The 18,422-nt window shown below is 46.0% G+C and overlaps 2 protein-coding genes across 2 annotated transcripts in view; both read right to left on the bottom strand.

The window, feature by feature from the left end:
• A2ML1 (alpha-2-macroglobulin like 1) overlaps positions 1–6,468 on the bottom strand; it is a 34,460-nt gene extending 27,992 nt beyond the window's left edge. The window contains exons 1-6 of the mRNA XM_043561814.1: positions 6,267–6,468; positions 5,914–5,998; positions 4,857–4,983; positions 4,299–4,413; positions 3,871–3,980; positions 2,605–2,772 (exon numbers count right to left, since the gene is read on the bottom strand). Coding sequence (XP_043417749.1) covers positions 2,605–2,772; positions 3,871–3,980; positions 4,299–4,413; positions 4,857–4,983; positions 5,914–5,998; positions 6,267–6,387 — 726 coding nt within the window. The 5' untranslated portion in view covers positions 6,388–6,468. The remainder of the gene's footprint in view (positions 1–2,604; positions 2,773–3,870; positions 3,981–4,298; positions 4,414–4,856; positions 4,984–5,913; positions 5,999–6,266) is intronic.
• A 139-nt stretch (positions 6,469–6,607) lies between these two features.
• LOC122473576 (alpha-2-macroglobulin-like protein 1) lies at positions 6,608–16,971 on the bottom strand. Its single transcript, XM_043564245.1, has 5 exons — positions 16,907–16,971; positions 16,208–16,391; positions 15,665–15,827; positions 15,005–15,057; positions 6,608–7,290 (listed from the first exon to the last, which is right to left on the bottom strand). Exons 1-5 carry the CDS (start codon positions 16,969–16,971, stop codon positions 6,943–6,945), a joined length of 813 nt encoding a protein of 270 aa, XP_043420180.1. The 3' UTR covers positions 6,608–6,942.
• Between the last annotated feature and the right edge of the window lie 1,451 nt (positions 16,972–18,422).

The following is an 18,422-nucleotide window of genomic DNA, read 5'->3' as shown; positions in this document are numbered from 1 at the left end:
TCTCCGGTCCGTGAGTTCGAGCCCCGCGTCAGGCTCTGGGCTGATGGCTCAGAGCCTGGAGCCTGTTTCCGATTCTGTGTCTCCCTCTCTCTCTGCCCCTCCCCCGTTCATGCTCTGTCTCTCTCTGTCTCAAAAATAAAAAATTAAAAAAAACGTTAAAAAAAAAAAAATCATTTCTAGGGGCGCCTGGGTGGCTCAGTCGGTTAAGCAGTCGACTTCAGCTCAGGTCATGATCTCACAGTCTGTGAGTTCGAGCCCCGCGTCGGGCTCTGTGCTGACAGCTCGGAGCCTGGAGCCTGTTTCAGATTCTGTGTCTCCCTCTCTCTGACCCTCCCCTGTTCATGCTCTGTCTCTCTCTGTCTCAAAAATAAATAAACGTTAGGGGCGCCTGGGTGGCGCAGTCGGTTAAGCGTCCGACTTCAGCCAGGTCACGATCTCGCGGTCCGTGAGTTCGAGCCCCGCGTCGGGCTCTGGGCTGATGATGGCTCGGAGCCTGGAGCCTGTTTCCGATTCTGTGTCTCCCTCTCTCTCTGCCCCTCCCCCGTTCATGCTCTGTCTCTCTCTGTCCCAAAAATAAATAAACGTTGAAACAAACAAACAAAAAAAAATTTTTTAAAAATAAAAAAAAATAAATAAATAAACGTTAAAAAAAATTTTTTTTTAATAAACGTTAAAAAAATTTTTTTAAATAATCATTTCTATTAAGGAACGAAAGAGATGAACATATGAGAAGGGGGGGAAGGAAAAAAGAGAGAGAGAGGGAAACAAACCATAAGAGTTTCTTTTTTTTTTAATTTTTTTAAATGTTTATTTATTTTTCAGAGAGAGAGAGGCAGAGTGCGAGTGGGGGTGGGGCAGAGAGAGAGGGAGACACAGAATCCGAAGCAGGTTCCAGGCTCTGAGCTGTCAGCACGGAGACAGACGTGGGGCTCAAACCCACGAACTGTGAGATCAGGACCTGAGCCAAAGTCGGACGCTTAACCGACTGAGCCACCCGGGGGCCCCAAACCATAAGAGCTTCTTAACAACAGGGAGCAAACTGAGGGTTGATGGAGGGAGGTGAGTAGAGGATGGGCTAAATGGGTGATGGGCATTGAGGAGGGCACTCGCTGGGATGAGCACTGGGCATTGTCTGTAAGTGATGAATCACTAAACTCTACTCCTGAAACCAATATTGTACTGTAGGTTACCTAGCTAGAATTCACATAAAAAATAAAAAAAAAAAAGAGGGGGAAAAAATGAAGATTATTTCTAAGTAGAGTGACTGAGTGAGGCCTTATATAAACAATTACTTAAATGAGCCACCACACAAATTGTATGTGTTTGCTTAAGCAGCATGGTGAACGATGGCACTCATGGGCCCAATCCATCCCTCCGGTATTAATGCCCTCTGCCACATAGTCTTGTGTTGCCCTGTTTGTTAGTCTAACTGCAGACCCACCATGTGACTTGTCGGGAACGGGATGTGAGCATATGCAAGAGAGGGAGAGGCCTGGAAGAGCCCTTGCGTGTCGACCTTTGCTCTCGCTCCCCGTGGTGGCTGTAAGAATGTACCCGAACTAGTTTGCTGGGACGTGGGAGCCTGGCCTTCATCAGCCGGTTGAGCCACAGCATGTAAGAACCACCCCCCCCTCAAGACCAGCAGAGCTGCCTGACTACCCCAGAGGGACAAGAAGTCCCCCAGAGGGACACACTTGTGGTTGTATAATACCAAAGTTTTGTGGTTGTTTGTTGCGCAGCATCGTGTCACAGTTGATAACTGGTATGAGTTGCCTTCCCTGGAAGTTATCCAAAACACAGTTTCCTTCTTTGCCATGTTTATGAGTAATGGCCTCAGAGCGGGTGGAGGGAGGGACATAGAGGGAAGAAAATGACTCTGAATTATCTTGTCCTCCCTACTCTACTTTTATTTTATTTATTTTTTCATGTTTATTTATTATTGAGAGAGAGATAGCAAGCAGGGGAGGGGCAGAGAGAGAGAGAGAGAGAAGGGGACAAAGGATCTGAAGCGGGCTCTACACTGACAGCAGAGAGCCCGACGTGGGGTTTGAACTCACAAACCTTGAGATCGTGACCTGAGCCGAATTTGGATGCTCAACCAACTGAGCCACCCAGGTGCCCTCTCCCTACTCTGATTTTAACGTTTATTTATTTTTGAGACAGAGAGAGACAGAGCATGAATAGGGGAGGGCAGAGAGAGAGGGAGACACAGAATCCGAAACAGGCCCCAGGCTCCGAGCTGTCAGCACAGAGCCTGACGCGGGGCTCGAACTCACGGACCGTGAGCTCGTGACCTGGGCCGAAGTTGGCCGCTCAACCGACTGAGCCACCCAGGCGCCCCCCCCTACTCTGATTTTAAATATGGGATCAAGTAGAGATGAGGATAAGTCGTACGATGAATTAGTAGAAATAACATTGTTTACCTGAAGGAAAATTTATTCGGTTGATATTAAAGACCAACAAAAGTTTTTGTCAACTGGGAAGCAGGACTGGTGAATGATGCTGACAGAATGACAAGTGAGGGAGGAGGGGAGAGAACAGGAAAAGTTTGAGGTTTTCCTCCAGGGAAGCCTTACCGGAAAGCGTGTCCTCTTCGGTGCTTACCTCCAGAGAAATATCTCTCCCATTCCAACTGACTGTATCCAGCTCGAAGGGAGCAAGGCCATCGTTGTCAGTAGTTAGGGTCTGGTTGGTGGTTCCATTTATGCCAGAAATCACCAGAAATGCTGAATGATTCTTGAGGGGGGAGCCGTCATGGCCCCTAACTCTTATCTAAAGGGTGAAGGTTATGAGGGCATGAGTTAGGGTTAGGTCTGGAGTCGGTTCAAGTATGAGGTGAAGTGAGGTGAGAAAAGAAACTCTAAGAATACATTTCACGAAAGAGTCCAGAAACAAGTAGATGCGATTCAAGCATTGGAACCTGACATCTGTGGGGAAGTGAGAAGCAAACAGAAGCAGCTCAGCCTGGAGCAGGAATAGATTTGTCACGTAGCTAATGAAGCTTCAGGACCCTTCATTTACACAGGTTGCCCCCCTCCAAGGCTCTCTGTACATTATTTTTTTTTTAATTTTTTTTAACGTTTATTTTTGAGACAGAGAGAGACAGAGCATGAACAGGGGAGGGGCAGAGAGAGAGGGAGACACAGAATCTGAAACGGGCTCCAGGCTCTGAGCTGTCGGCACAGAGCCCGACGCGGGGCTCGAACTCACGGACCGTGAGATCATGACCTGAGCCGAAGTCGGACGCTTAATCGACCAAGCCACCCAGGCGCCCCTCTCTGTACATTATTATTATTTTTTTTTTTTTAGAGAGTCTTCAGAAAGAAGACTCCAACAAAGGAAATTTTTAAATCTCTGAAGCAACTGCTTAAGGAGCGATAATTGGCTCCCTGTTAAGCCACGTTTAATCTTGCTTAGATGAGGAGCCAGACTAGATGATTTCTCCAGATACCGTGCAGGTCTAAAATTCAAAGATTTGGACATTAGAGTACGAGTCCCGGGCATTGGGAAAGGCAACGAAGTCACATTAATATTCAAGGCACATCTCATGGGAGACTAAAGGCAGCACAACCCAAGGAATTAAGACTATATACTCTGGATGCAGTCTGCCTGGGTTTGATCCTAGGTGCCACTTACTAGCTGTATAACTTTTGGAAAATCATTTAACCTCTCTGTGCCTCAGTCTCCTCATCGGTAACACGGGGCCAATAGTAGCGTCTACCTCATTGGATCGTTGTGAGGCTTAGACAGGCGAATACACGTAAAGGACTGAGAAAACATGTTAAATGAGCTATTATTATATGTCTCCGGGAAGAAGGCAACAGCGGATGGTTAAGCACCTTTTGGGTGTAGAGACAGGTTTCAACATACCTTCCCGGTGAAGGGGAAATTGGGGTAATAAAAATTTTTGGTGTCTTCAAAGGTTATCGATCCCATTTCTGAAGAAATGTAGATATCCTGAGTGGTATTGGCCTCTGCTCCTGAAGAGGGAAACCAGACGTCTGATGACCTAAACGCCTGGTGTGTGTAACGTAAAATCCCTGAAAGGACAGTGCGACCTTGGACGTATGAAACTGAACATATTTCCGGCCAAAGACCCAAACGAACTCCTCCTCCCCCAACTCTTGGGGAAATAGGTAGTGAATGACAGATTGGAATCCGGCATTTCCCTTTGACGGTGAACTAGGAACAGACTCGTTCGCAAACACTAATGAGGGTAGGTCTTGAGCCCTGTCGATGGTTCTGTTCCTAGGACAGCCCTTCTCCTGTCTCTTTTCTTAATGAAGTGTCCAACTTACCTGTTCCTTCCTCCACCATGGTAGCCACAATATTGATGCTGTGGCTGTACGTGTAACCAGTGAGGTTGAAGGTGGACATATCCACGGAAGCTGAGAAGCATCCTGACTTGTCAGTCTAGTGAGGCAATCAGGGAGAGAGAAAGGGAGGATGAATCACCTAACTTCTACTCCCACTTGATAATATACCGTAGACAGAAATTCTGATCTCCATACTTTAGTTTCGCCACGTTTAAGAAAGAAAAACTCTCCTCCGACACAGATAATCATGAAGCAACGTTGAAGCTCCAAGATCGGAGAAGGGGGAGAAAGAACCAACTGCAGGGCAGGAAAATCGTGCCTCGCAAGGATTTAGCGTAATTTCTCGACTCCAGGGCAGATTCTAAAAGACTTCACCTGTTCAGAATAAAGAAGACTGCCTTGTGCTTTGGATCTGGGACGACGATTGTGTGAAAAGGTTCCTACTCTGGGGTTTTTACTACTTTTCTGTATCGGTATATTGGTGCTTAGTTACTTTCGGACACAGGAATAAGTCTCCCTTGCTACATCCCCTTTACTCACCTGTCCAGAAAGGTTCTTGCATCTGTCGGGTAGCTGTTCCCATTCTGCCTCTGGAAAATGGTGGGTATACGCCTTTTGACACACGGATACCTGTGCTGCCCCTCGCATGGGCTTTCCGTAGGTGTACCTAACCCAGAGAAGCATGACAAGTCAGGGTTGGGAGATTCCACTTGAGATCTAGCCCTCCTCTTCCGAGACACCACTTTTCCGTCTTTTCCGTACTCCAGCCTCTGGAAGCACGGACTGTCCTACCCTTCACTGGTCTGGTCCACTTCCCTGCTTTACCCAAAGCCTTAGGGTGTCGGCCACCACACAGCAAACACCACCCGAAGGACCGAGATCGATGCTTTTCTTTCTCCTTACCCCGATTTCTCATCGGATTCACTGTTGTGTTCCGCCCAAAGCGGACACTAGCTAATAATGCTGAGGGGCACCTGGGTGGCATAGTCAGTGGAGCGTCTGACTTCCGCTCAGGCCATGATCTCACCGTTCGTGAGTCTGAGTCCCACGGTGGGCTTACTGGCTGCTGACAGGGCTGAACCTGCTTTGGATCGTCTGCCTCCCTCTCTCTCTCTCTGCCCCTCCCCCGCTCATGCACACTTTCTCCCTCAAAAATAAATAAATAAATAAGAAAAAAAAAAAAAGAAAATGTAGGGGCACCTGGGTAGCTCAGCCGGTTGACTGTCCAACTCTTGATTTCAGCTCAGATCATGATCCCAGGGTCATGGGATCGAACCCCATGTCAGACACTGTGCTGAGCGTGGACTGTGGACCCTGGTTAAGAGTCTCTCCCTCTCTCTCTCTCTCTCTCTGTCTCCTCCCCCCTCCCCCGCTTGAGTGCCCTCTCACTCTCTCTCTTTCTAAAACAAAACACAAACAACCCAACCCCCCCCCCCAACAAAACAAAACAAAAAAAGAAAATGTGTTCTGGGAGAAGTCACGGCTCTGGACCGCATAAAATGTCTCGAGTCTTAACCACCGCCTCCATAACCACTCTCCCCTGTCACTCTTCTCCATATAGCTGTAATCTCCACCAGATCCAGAGCTCTAGTCTCACCTACAACAAATTTTCACTAAGAAGGACTCCTCCACGGTCGACAACTGCTTGGGTTCCACCACATCCACCTGAAACTTAGGCAGCACTGGGGAGAGTGGAAACAAAAATGGGCAAGAAAAAGGATTTGGCCCCTACCGACAGCAGACAGAGGGATATAGAAACAGTGATAATTAAATGAATTAAGTTAAGGGAGGGGACGAGCAAGGCAAAAATGCTCCTAACGTTATTAGCTGGCTTAGCCAGGATTCAAAAACGAATCAAGAATCCCTCCCCGTAGCATATTTTACTGTACCTTTGCTGACTTGGGGGCAAGATTCTGTCCAACGCTCTGACCTGCTGATTCTCCCACCTACCATATTCTTCCACAAGGAAGGTGCCAAAGGTCTTGCCCCCAGCCACTGCCACGGTATAGGTGCCCAGCGTCGCCTCTGGGGCCAGTTGGAAGGACAGGTCCGCAATGCCTTGCTCCGGCATCACTTCCAGCCACTGGGCAATCCTGTTGCTATTTGGGTCCTGCGTTCATTAAAAAGAAACCTCGTGACGTACCTGCCCGTCTCTCGCTCTGCGCTACAAAAAGCAGGTAGAGACACAGAGCGCAGGTAAAGAATCCCACTCCCTGGGATTCATGACCTCCGTGGTCTGCATCCAGGAAGAAGGGCCCCCTGTTTCATTCATAATTTTCTTTGTGGCTAAGTTTTCATTTATAGTTTTCTTGTTGCTAAATAAATTTTCCTATAGGGCCGGACCCCACTGGGGAAGAAAACCAACCTTGTGGATTCAAAGAGTCAGATCGAGTCCTCTAAGGTGTTACTGTCAGTTTCAGAAAGTGGGCTTTAGGATGGCCTTTACAGAGAGTCGTTTGTTCTCGGTGCCTATGTAGGGGTAATGCTGAGGGAATTTATCGTAAGCTACCTGACAGATAAGGTAACAGAACAATGGAGGCGATGCCATGAGATATTCCAACTTTCTGGTCCCTGTCCTTCTCGGCACTGCCCACAGGTATTCACGTCCTAGCCAACCGCTGAGCGTCTACAAGAACGGCCATGACAACAAGAGGAGTACAGAACTGAGCCCGGTGGAACTCGCACGGAGCAGAGAAGTCACGGGAATCAGAGTGGGAAGGCTGGTGGCCGCAGGGCAGTGTGTCCTTAACGACAGAGGTTCAGGCCTGAGAGGGTGGGAGAGCACAGGCCAGAGAGCAGGCAAGGCTTGGGGGGAATTGTGGGTGCTGGGCCGCGGACTCCATCTTGGGCACTGGGCCAACATCTCAGAGTGGTTTCTGGCCTGGGGTTTGAGCACCGAAATCATCTCCCCTTTTCCACAGCTGACAGAAAAGGAAAGGAAACTTCTACCTACCTGCAGTTCCACCATGGCGTACTGAAAAGGAAAACCAGACAACGTGGGTTAAAGCAGGATACGCAATAAGGATGGGCCGAAAGCAAAAGGTTCACGAGGGGGCACCTGGGTGGCTCAGTCGGTTAAGCATCTATCTGGCTGAGGCTCGGGTCATGATCTTACGGTTGGTGAGTTTGAGCCCCACTTCGGGTGAGCCCTGCTTCTCTCTCCCTCTCTCTGCCCCTCATGGGATTCTGTCTCTCCACCCTCTCTCACTTGTGCCCTCTCTCTAAAAAAAAAAAAAAAGAAATTCACAAGGTCTGTCTTTCTCTGAGCCTTTCTAAATGGCTCTTTGGTGCCCCCATAAGGGTAACAATGAGCAAAAGCTTATTGGCTGGGGGAGGAGAGAGAAGAGATTTCCTCAAAGGGATTGCCAGTCTCCAGAAACGGAAGAAATGAAGCTTCTGATGCTTTTGCATCCCTTAGTGGTCTGGGACTGAACTCTACACCACATGCCTTAAAAGAAAGTATTGGGGGCGCCTGGGTGGCTCAGTCAGTTAAGTGCAGACTTTGGCTCAGGTCATAATCTCATGGTTCAAGAGTTGGAGCCCTGCGTCAGGCTCTGTGCTGACAGCTGGGAGCCTGGAGCCTGCTTCAGATTCTGTGTCTCCTCCTCTCTCTGCCCCTCCCCTGCCCATGCTCTGTCTCTCTCTGTTTCTCAAAAATAAATAAACATTGAAAAAAAATTTTTTTAAATGCTTTGTTTAAAAAAATGTTTAATGTTGGGGCGCCTGGGTGGTTCAGTCGGTTGAGCGTCCGACTTCGGCTCAGGTCATGATCTCGCTGTTCGTGAGTTCGAGCCCCACGTCAGGCTCCGTGTTGACAGCTCAGAGCCTGGAGCCTGCTTCCGATTCTGTGTCTCACTCTGTCTCTGCCCCTCCCCTGCTCATGCTCTGTCTCAAAAATAAATAAACCATTAAAAAAAATTTTAATTTTTAATTTTTTTAATGGTTTATTTATTTTTGAGAGAGAGAGAGAGAAAGAGAATGAGAAAGACAGCATGAGCAGGGGAGGGGCAGAGAGAGAGGCAGGCAGAGGATCCGAAGCAGGCTCCGTGCTGACAGCAGAGAGCCTGAAGTGGGGCTCAAACCCAGGAACCGCAAGATAATGACCTGAAGTCAGCCGCTTAACCAATTGACTCACCCAAGTACCGCTAAAAAATACTTTGTTTAAAAGAGTTCCATCAAAGGACCATGTATAGTTTCTTCAAGAAAATGGACGCTAAAACCACTAAGTTCATGGTGAACAGGTTATTGGGCTAAGTGTCAAAGTGTCACCAAAATTACTTGCTAATTAAAAAAAAAAAAAAAAAAGACAGGGGTGCCTGGCTGGCTCGGTCAGTACAGCATGCGACTCTTGACCTTGAGGTCATGAATTCAAGCCACAGGTTGGGCATGCAGCTCACATTTAAATAAATAAATAAATAAATAAATAAATAAATAAAATTTAAAAAATTTTAAACAGAAGACATACGTTTACCTGGAGAAATTAGGCTATCACCACCTTAAATAAGTAATCAAACTCATCATCACTAATAACGGGACAATCTGACATTAGGTATCTTCCGAAGAGATACATTGGGTGTTCACAGCATTTCCTGATAAATATTTTAGCCAAAAAGGTTCAGTTTAAATCTAATGAAGACCTCAGAACTACTTCCAGAACATAGGGGAGCAAGTTAGACTACAAAGAAAGACATAATCAGATGAATGAAGAATGTCAGATATTTTGGAGCACGTGGGCGGCTCAGTCAGGTGAGGGTCTGACCCTTGGTTTCAGCTCAGGTCATGATCTCATGGTTGGTGGGGATCAGAGTCCTGTGTTGGGCATGGAGACTGCTTGGGATTCTCTTTCTCCCCCTCTCTCTGCCCTTCTCATTGTCTCTCACAATAAATAAACAGTTTATTTATTTATTTATTTATTTATTTATTTTTTCAACGTTTATTTATTTTTGGGACAGAGAGAGACAGAGCATGAACGGGGGAGGGGCAGAGAGAGAGGGAGACACAGAATCGGAAACAGGCTCCAGGCTCCGAGCCGGCAGCCCAGAGCCCGACGCGGGGCTCGAACTCACGGAGCGCGAGATCGTGACCTGGCTGAAGTCGGACGCTTAACCGACTGCGCCACCCAGGGGCCCCTAAACAGTTTTTTTAAAAAAGAACGTTGAGGGGCGCCTGGGTGGCTCAGTCGGTTAAGCGGCCGACTTGGGCTCAGGTCATGATCTCGCGGTCCGTGAGTTCGAGCCCCGCATCGGGCTCTGTGCTGACAGCTCACAGCCTGTAGCCTGTTTCAGATTCTGTGCCTCCCTCTTTCTCTGACCCTCCCCTGTCCATGCTCTCTCTCTCTGTCTCAAAAATAAATAAACGTTAAAAAAAAATTTTTTTTAATAAAAAATAAAGAACGTTGAATATTCTATAAGACAAGTAGGCTTCCTCAAAAGTCAATGTCATTTTCTGGAATGGGGACATTCTACAAGTCATTTAGCCTGATCACGTCTCTCACTCTCTCTCCTAAAAAATATATAAGGTGACAATGAAAAAATAAGATTATTTTAAATTATGAGAGATTTGAAAGATATAACAATCAAATGTAATGCATGAATTTAATCAGATCCTAGTTTGAAAAAAAAAAATCAGCCATTTGAAAAAACCCTAACTTAAGACAGGTGTTACATGATAGTAAATGATTCTTATTAATTTCCTTAGGTTTGATAATGAGATCATGATTATTTAAGATGTACTTTTTCTTTTCTTTTTAAGATTAAAAAAAATTTTTTTATGGTTTCTTTAGTTATTTTGAGAGAGAGTGTGTGTGTGCACGCGCCCACACAGGGGAAAGGGGCAGCGAGAGAGGGAGAGAGAGAATCCCAAGCACACTCTGCCTTGTCAGTGCGGAGCTGGACATGGGGCTCGATCTCACCAACCGTGAGATCATGACCCGAGCCAAAATCAAGAGTTGGACGCTTAACCAGTTGAGCCACACAGGCACCCCTAACGATTTCAAGCAATCTGTACACGCATCATGGGGCTCAAACTCACATCCCCGAGATCAAGAGTCGCATGACCTACAGACTGAGCCAGCCAGGTGCCCCTGAGATATGCTTTTTAAGAGATACACGCAGGGGCGCCTGCGTGGCTCATTCGGTTGAGCATCCGGCTCATGATTTACACCAGGTCGTGATCACAGGATCCTAGGGTCAAGCCCAGAGTCGGGCTCCGTGCTGAGCGTGGAGCCTGCCTGGGATTCTCTCTCTCCCTCTCTCTCTCTCTGCACCTCCTCTGCTCATGTGCTCGTACATTTCTCAAAATCAATAAATGTGAAATACATACATACATACATACATGAACGTTAATGCAATTAAAACTCTGATTAAGGGGGTGCCTGGGTGGCGCAGTCGGTTAAGCGTCCGACTTCAGCCAGGTCACGATCTCGCGGTCCGTGAGTTCGAGCCCCGCGTCGGGCTCTGGGCTGATGGCTCGGAGCCTGGAGCCTGTTTCCGATTCTGTGTCTCCCTCTCTCTCTCTGCCCCTCCCCCGTTCATGCTCTGTCTCTCTCTGTCCCAAAAATAAATAAACGTTGGGAAAAAAATAAATAAATAAAAATAAAACTCTGATTAAAGACTGCACACCTATTAAGTTCAGGGCATTCCAAGTAGTATTACATACACTTAAAAACTAAATGGGATTGAAAGCTGGAATTTAGATGTGCGGTCTCAGAGAGGGTTCAAGGTCTGCATCTCACTTGGAAGGAAACGGAAATGAAGTCAAGGTGGTGTTTGCCTTTGATTCTTGGGCCAAGCACCACATCGTGTCAAGGCAGCTGTCAGCCTGGATATCAAGGATCATGGCAGTTCTTCAGAAAAACCAAAAAAATGAGAGGTAAGGATTAGAGGGACAGAAAAATTTCCCCCTTCTAGTTTCTTTGGCTAGTCTAGTAATCCAAAGACAGATTAGCAGGAGAAAAACATTTGATTACTGGCATTTGGGAGCCCCGCAAAGACAATGAGACCCCAAGGCAGTCAGGCGATTGAGGCTTCTGCACCATCCTGAGCTAAGGAATGGCAAAGGTGCCTGGGGTTTCAAAGGGACACCGGGCAAGTCACAGGGAGAGCAGAAGAACAAATGGTTGGTAATCAAATCTTTGCCTTACCATGTAGATAAATTTTTTTTTTTTTTTTTTGAGAGAGAGAGAACATGTGCGAGAGAGCACAGGAGCAGGGGGAGACGGGCAGAAGGAGACAGAGAGAGAATCTTAATCAGTCTCCAGGCTCAATATGGAGCCTGACTTGGGGCTCGATTCCTTGACCCTGGGATCATGACCTGTACCGAAATCAAGAGTCGACACGCTCAACCGACTGAGCTACCGAGGTGCCCCCAGATAAATCCTTTAGATAAAAAAAGTTATATCTGGTAACTGGGCCAGGCCTCCTATTTCAGTTCTCTAAGTCAGTTAAGAGAGAGGTAAAAAAAAAAAAAAAAAAGTTTCCTGAGTATGCTGGCTCTTGATTACCCGCAGTTCAAAACAATCCACATGCCACAGTGGCCCATTTTGAGGTGGCACATTCCATTCCCCTTCGGGGTCAAAGGAGAGGCTTGAGACTTTCACAAACCAGAGCTATACAGACAATAAGGAGACAAAAATGAAATTACTATGGATGGCTACAAATTAGAGAAAAAGAACACTTCTCAGATAACAAAGTACTTTCCTCACACGGAGAGTCAAGAGGCGGGAAGAACACCAATTACTTAGAAGCAGGCTCTGGAAAACAAGTGTTCAAGTAAGAAGACAGCGTTTCCCCCTGGAAGTAGGCTGAGGTTTCTGGATAAATGGGTGTTGCCACCAAAGTAGATAAGCTCGGTTAATCTCAAGTATACTTCAGTCGCTTAACTTCACAATTTTTGTCCCTCAGTTTCTTAGTAAAATTCCTTTAGTTGATTTCAGTGTTTCAAACAGGAGTTTCAAATTTGGAACTTGGAGTAGGGGGCTGGCTAAAGAAATGGTGTAGGGGAGAAGGAGTAATTTTAAGATAGAAAGAGAGAATAACTATGGAAATCAGAACAACTCTCAGTAATGGGGTCTAATTTGAGCAGAGGAGAGATCATAGAAGAAGGGTAGTTAATGGGACCCTTAACCTTCAGGCACCTTCAGGGGCCAGTGGAGTCTAAAATAATACTTGGCTGTGGTCACATTTTCCCCTAGCCTTTCCTCTCTGCTCTGGAATTAACAGTCTGTTAAGAAATAACTAGTCAATATTAAACCCGATTGACACAGAAAGGATACAGGTGACAGGAAGGAGAAGCTAAAAAGAATTCCAAATGGGAAAGAAAGTAATGGCAGAGGAAGCTACTCATCAACAAGCTCATAGCTTCTACCATCCAGCAATTGCACTACTAGGGATTTATCCAAGGGATATGGGGGTGCTGTTTCGAAGGGATACATGCACCCCCATGTTTATAGCAGCACTATCAACAATAGCCAAAGTCTGGAAAGAGCCCAAATGTCCATGGATGGATGAATGGATAAAGAAGATGTGATAAATATATACAATGGAGTATTACTCAGCCATCAAAAAGAATGAAATCTTGCCATTTGCAACTACGTGGACGGAACTGGAGGGCATTATGCTAAGGGAAATTAGAGAAAGACAAATATCATATGGCTTCACTCATATGAGGACTTTAAGATACAAAACAGATGAACACAAGGGAAGGGAAACAAAAATCATGTAAAAACAGGGAGGGGGACAAAACAGAAGAGACTCTTGAATATGGAGAACAAACGGAGGGTTACTGGAGGGGTTGTGGGTGGGGGGATGGTCTCAATGGGTAAAGGGCATTAAGGAATCTACTCCTGAAATCACTGTTGCACTATATGCTAACTAACTTGGATATAAGTGAAAAAAAATTTTTTTAATTAAAAATTAAAAAATAAAAAAAGTGAAAAGAGCCTAAAAATGAAATATGAGGATAATGGTTAAAAAAAAAAAAAAGCTCATAGCTTCACTGCACGGAGAGGAAAGAAACTCTGAGAAGCGGAGATGGAAATAACAATAATGCTGCCCTATGATTATCTTTAAAAGCTTCATGACACATCATGTATCATGGGCTGTGAATGAAGGGCAAAGAAAGCAGCAGAAATGTCTGAGAGGTGAGGTAAGTGTTTCAGAAATATAAAAATGACACAAGCCCTAAATTGAGATCAAACCTATCAAAAGGCTTATGATTCCAGGGACTGAGTTGTTTAAGGAACCTTTAAGTAATTGCCAAGTGTTACCACATTTTTTTACCTTAGGCACGTAATGTAGCCTTCGGAGAATTGCCTACTTTATAAATCACCTTGCCTTGTAGTAAAAAAAAAAAAAAAAAAAAAAAAAGATGGTGGGATTGGATATTCTTATTTCTAATTTTTGTTAGGAATACTCCTGAATTATTTCTTTTTTTTTTCCAGTGTTTATTTGACAGAGACAGAGTGCAAGCGGGGGAGAGGCAGAGAGAGAGGGAGACACAGAATCTGAAGAGGCTCCAGGCTCTGAGCTGTCAGCACAGAGCCCGATGTAGGGCTCATACCCACGAACCATGAGATCACTACCTGAGCCTCAGTCGGATGTTCAACCGCCTGAGCCACTCAGGCATCCCCTCCTGAACTATTTCTAATTTTTGAACTGCAAAGTCATGTGGTATCACCCCTGGAGAGAAAATCTTGAAGTTTTCAAAAACTCTTCTGTGTTATTTATTTGTTTGTTTGTTTGTTTATATTTGAGAGAGGAAGAGAGAGTGTGCATGCGCACACGCGAACAAGGGGGGGGGGCGGGCAGAAAGAGACAAAGAGAGAGAATCCCAAGCAGTCTCCACCATCAGCACGCGGAGCCTGATGTGAGGCTCGATCCCACAACCCTGGAATCATGACCTGAGCCGAAATCGAGTCAGACGCTCAACCTACCGAGCCACCCAGCACCCCTGTAGAAACTCTTAAAACGACAGTGGAGGGGCTCCTGGGGGGGCTCAGTCAATTGAACATCCATCACTTGATTTGGGCTCAGGTCATGAGCCTGAGATTCTTGGAAGTCTCTCCCTCTCTCTCTCTCTCTCTCTCCCCCTCCCACCCTGCTGCTCTCCCCCACGGGCACTCGCATGCTCTCTCTCTCTCAAAAAAAATTTTTTTTCTTTTTTTTTCAACGTTTATTTATTTTTGGGACAGAGAGAGACAGAGCATGAATGGGGGAGGGGCAGAGAGAGAGGGAGACACAGAATGGGAAACAGGCTCCAGGCTCTGAGCCATCAGCCCAGAGCCTGACGCGGGGCTCGAACTCCCGGACCGCGAGATCGTGACCTGGCTGAAGTCGGACGCTTCACCGACTGCGCCACCCAGGCGCCCCCTCTCTCAAAAATTTTTAAAAAATAAAAAATAAAATAACGTGGAAAACATTTAAAACGGGCAGTGGATACAAGCACGTCTCAGGCATATTAACCTAACGGATGTTCGCAGCTATCAGCTTAAGAACTGGCACCTCTGGCTGTTTTTCGGCTGCTGGGGACTGGCAGGCTTTCGACCTGTGCCCTGAGGCTAGCACAAGCATTCTGCTCCTCAGAGGACTTCACCTCTTCACGCTCTTAGGAAGAATCTCTTCTCCTTCTCCCTGCTCTATCTCGGTCTGCCCTACCCCTCTCCCCTTCCCTCTTCCCAACTGAATTCTCACCTTGTCATTCACGGGAAGAAAGCTGCTGTTCAGGGTGACGATGCGGAAATGCACTAGAATAGAATAGGCATCATTGGCAAAGGGATTTCCCCCTCTCCAGTCTTTCTTCCACTCTTTCCACTCCCTGCCGCACCCCCCCCCCCACTTCTGAGTCAGCAAAACCTGGTCAGGGTTTACTTTTAAAAAACAAACAAACAAACAAACAAACACAACAAACAACCTAAACTGACAGACAGATAAAAGCCCCTGACTTGGAAACATCATAATGGAATGCCCTTCTAGGGAAGAAGGCACAAAGTACAAATATCAGGAGCTTAAGCCAACTGCTTTTGATGCTTTCTTATTCATAGACAAGCAGCTGGCCATGAGACACAGCAGCCCAGCTACACTGATCAAACGCCATTCCCGGAAAATGTATACTTTTGTTTCAGACACACACACACACACACACACACACACACGCGCGCGCGCGCGCAACTCCACCCACTTTTCTCTGCTTCCGTAACACAGCAGGCATTCCACACTTGTCACGCTTCATCCCTCCAGAACTTTCTCCCTCCTGCCCCATAGGCCTACCCCCAAACCACAAAGCCCCTCTTTATGGAATATGTGCGGTGGTTTCTCCAGTCTTTTGTCGAATCCCCTATGTATGCCTCTTACCTTTGTGCCCCGGGTTGTAGATGGGCTTGTCAGTTTGTATAAAGAGGCCGTTCTCCTGCCTCTGAATCAGAACCTTTTTCTTCTCCACAAAATTGATGCTATTTCCAGTTCCCGACACCCAGATTGTAGCCACTTCTTCTGTGCCACCAGCAGGAGGTGGTACCTGGACAAGAGAAAGGGGCTCTGGAGGAGCAGGATGTTGGGGAATGAATCAACTGGTCTCAACCCCAGAGTGGGAGGGTGGAAGGAAAGAGCTGAGTTAGATGCGGGTAGCAAAGTTAGGGCCGTAAGACACATTGCCCGGAAAAAGAAGGGAAACAGTATTCAGAGGTTAAGGTCAAAAACTAAAGGAAGAAATCCAAGGTCAAGGAAATGGTGAATGAGTTATGGCCAGGAGCTGAGTGTACGTTTAGGGGAGATAAGTTTAAAGACCGTGGCAAAAGTAAGGCAACAGAAATCGTACTTACAATCAGATTGCGCCAAGTGTCTCCAAAGAAGGATAAGAAAGGAAGGAAGCAGATTCAGGGTTGAATCTGTGCTTACCAGAAAGGAGGTGCAATGGAAGTGTCTCTTCTTCAACCCAGAGGTTTCTAGCAACTTCTGGGTCTTGTCTTTGGTCTCCAGAGTAATAGTGAATTTTACATCATGGTTCCCAGGGCTCAGATCCAGACAAACTTTCTGGGTAGAGGGGAAGTTAAGCTGGGCTGGTAAGGTCACCAGGTAGTTTCTATTAAGGAAATATAAGGGTTTCAGGGCAGTGATGATATATTCAGTCACTGAAAACTTAAGCTCTCTCGTAAGAACTCAGCATATAGCAGCGAATTAAGCAGACTGAGCCCTTGCCTTTAGGAATCTTATTTTCTATAATGGAGAAACAGATGAGTAACAAATAACTCAGTGCATAGCCTTAAACCTCCCACAATCACTAGGAGACCATCACTGAGAACCTATGCCTAGGGTACCAAGAAGGAAATTAATTCTATTACAGAGAACAGGGTATTAGGACTCTATTGTATTTTAACATTATCTTTTTTTTTTTTTTTTAACATTATCTTTCCTAAGGCTCCCTTTTGATGCCTCAGCCTTTCTCTCTGGGTAAAGGAGAAATGAAACCAAAGAAGGAACAGATGAGAAGGAAATTAAAATAAGTCAAAGGTTATCTCTTCTCCCACATATTAACATTTGAGAAAAATAGACAAAGAAGCCACCTGCCCTACCTCACCTCTGACACCGAGCACTTACGGGAGAGATTTTTCTGCAATGGCTGGTGACAGGGCCAATATTCCTAGAAGGAGTCGAGCCCACATCTTTGCGGGTGAGACAGACTCCTCAAGAGCAGGAACCAGAAATCTGGGTCCCCGCTATAGCATATATATTAACCCCACAGGGTGTGGAGTTTTTATTAATGCTCCAGCCAATAATCTACTGGAGCCCCAGGCTAAGGTGGTAACCCAGGGTAGGACCTCTGTCACTTCCTCAAGTTTATTTCTCCCTGAAATATTCATACTGGCTCAGCCAGTTCGTAATACCTGTTCTGGGGGAAAACCCAGGGCTGAGTATTCATAGTGGTAATGCTCTTGGAACAAATTTTGGACTCCTCCCTTTTTTTCTGGTGTCATTCCAAATTTCCGTCCATGTTTGATCTTTGACATTATTTGGGAACACAGGTATGGGTGTTCTATACACAGGTATAGAAAAGCAGTCTATCTACTTGGGAATTTAAAAAAATAATAATACTCAGTATTCCCGTGACTGTAAGGAAATAGGGACATATACACTCCTTACAAAAGTATAAATGGACAACCTTTCTGAAGGCAATTTCACACACATCAAAAGCCTTTCAGATCTGCGTGTTCTATGACTCAGCAATTCCTACTTTGGAAATGTTTCTTAATGCGGACAGAAAGCATGCATGTATGCAAAAGATGTAGTTACTAATTTGCTTCACAGTGTTCTTTATAATGGCAAGACTTTAAAAAAAATTTTTTAAGTGTATTTATTTTGAGAGAGAGAGAGCGCAAGTAGAGGAGGGACAGAGAGAGAGAGAGAGAGAGAGAGAAAATCCCAAGCAGACTCCATACCACCAGTGCCGAGCCCAATGTGGGGCTTGAACTCACAGGCGGCAAGATTATGACCTGAGCGGAAGTCAGATGCTTAACCTACTGAGCCACCCGGCCACCCCTAAAATGGCAAGACTTGAATGCCGCCTACAGCATAAATCAGTAGGGATACTTTCTGGAGCACTGAACAACCCAAATCAAACCAACTTAAACAAAACAGGATTGTTGGTAACTGGGGTGGATCACACACAGAGAACTGAAGGAACCAGAGAAACTGAACATGTCATGGCCCGAAGTCAGAGAACTGATGCTGCCAGGACTCGCTTCTCCCAATCTCTCAGTCCCGCCACACACAGGATTTCCTTCAAGCAGTGGAGAAGAGGGAGAATCCTTCCAGCTCTATGATCCCAAGAGACAGAAATTTTTCATCTCCGTTAGGGAAATTTCTGAAGAAGGATTTTGTTCCTCGTTCTCTCACACGCTCACCTCTGAATCAATCATTGTAGCCAAAATACTACGAGGGGGAGGACCTGGGTCCTTCTTACCACCCAAAGGCCAGCAGGATGAAGCAACCCCAAAGAGACATGTGGCATTGACCAAAGGAAGTTCTCTTCCACCGCTATGTCAGGGTAAAGATGCCGGGAAAATCAAATGTTAGGTCTATTACAGTGCCCCATCGTTTTAATTTGGTTGAAACA

Source organism: Prionailurus bengalensis, chromosome B4, assembly GCF_016509475.1.
Source record: "Prionailurus bengalensis isolate Pbe53 chromosome B4, Fcat_Pben_1.1_paternal_pri, whole genome shotgun sequence".
Classification (NCBI taxonomy): Eukaryota; Metazoa; Chordata; class Mammalia; order Carnivora; family Felidae; genus Prionailurus; species Prionailurus bengalensis.
The sequence above is the reverse complement of the archived record's forward strand: the minus strand, read 5'-3'. Positions and strand labels throughout refer to the sequence as shown.

Excerpts from the sequence above, each read along its gene's own strand:
- LOC122473576 (XM_043564245.1), bottom strand. The coding sequence starts at position 16,971 with ATGTGGGCTCGACTCCTTCTAGGAATATTGGCCCTGTCACCAGCCATT. Across the intron at positions 16,392-16,906 it reads ATTGCAGAAAAATCTCTCCC|AAACTACCTGGTGACCTTAC; the intron begins GTAAGTGCTCGG and ends TTTCCTTAATAG. Across the intron at positions 7,291-15,004 it reads TTCTTCCCGTGAATGACAAG|TACGCCATGGTGGAACTGCA; the intron begins GTGAGAATTCAG and ends TTTCCTTTTCAG.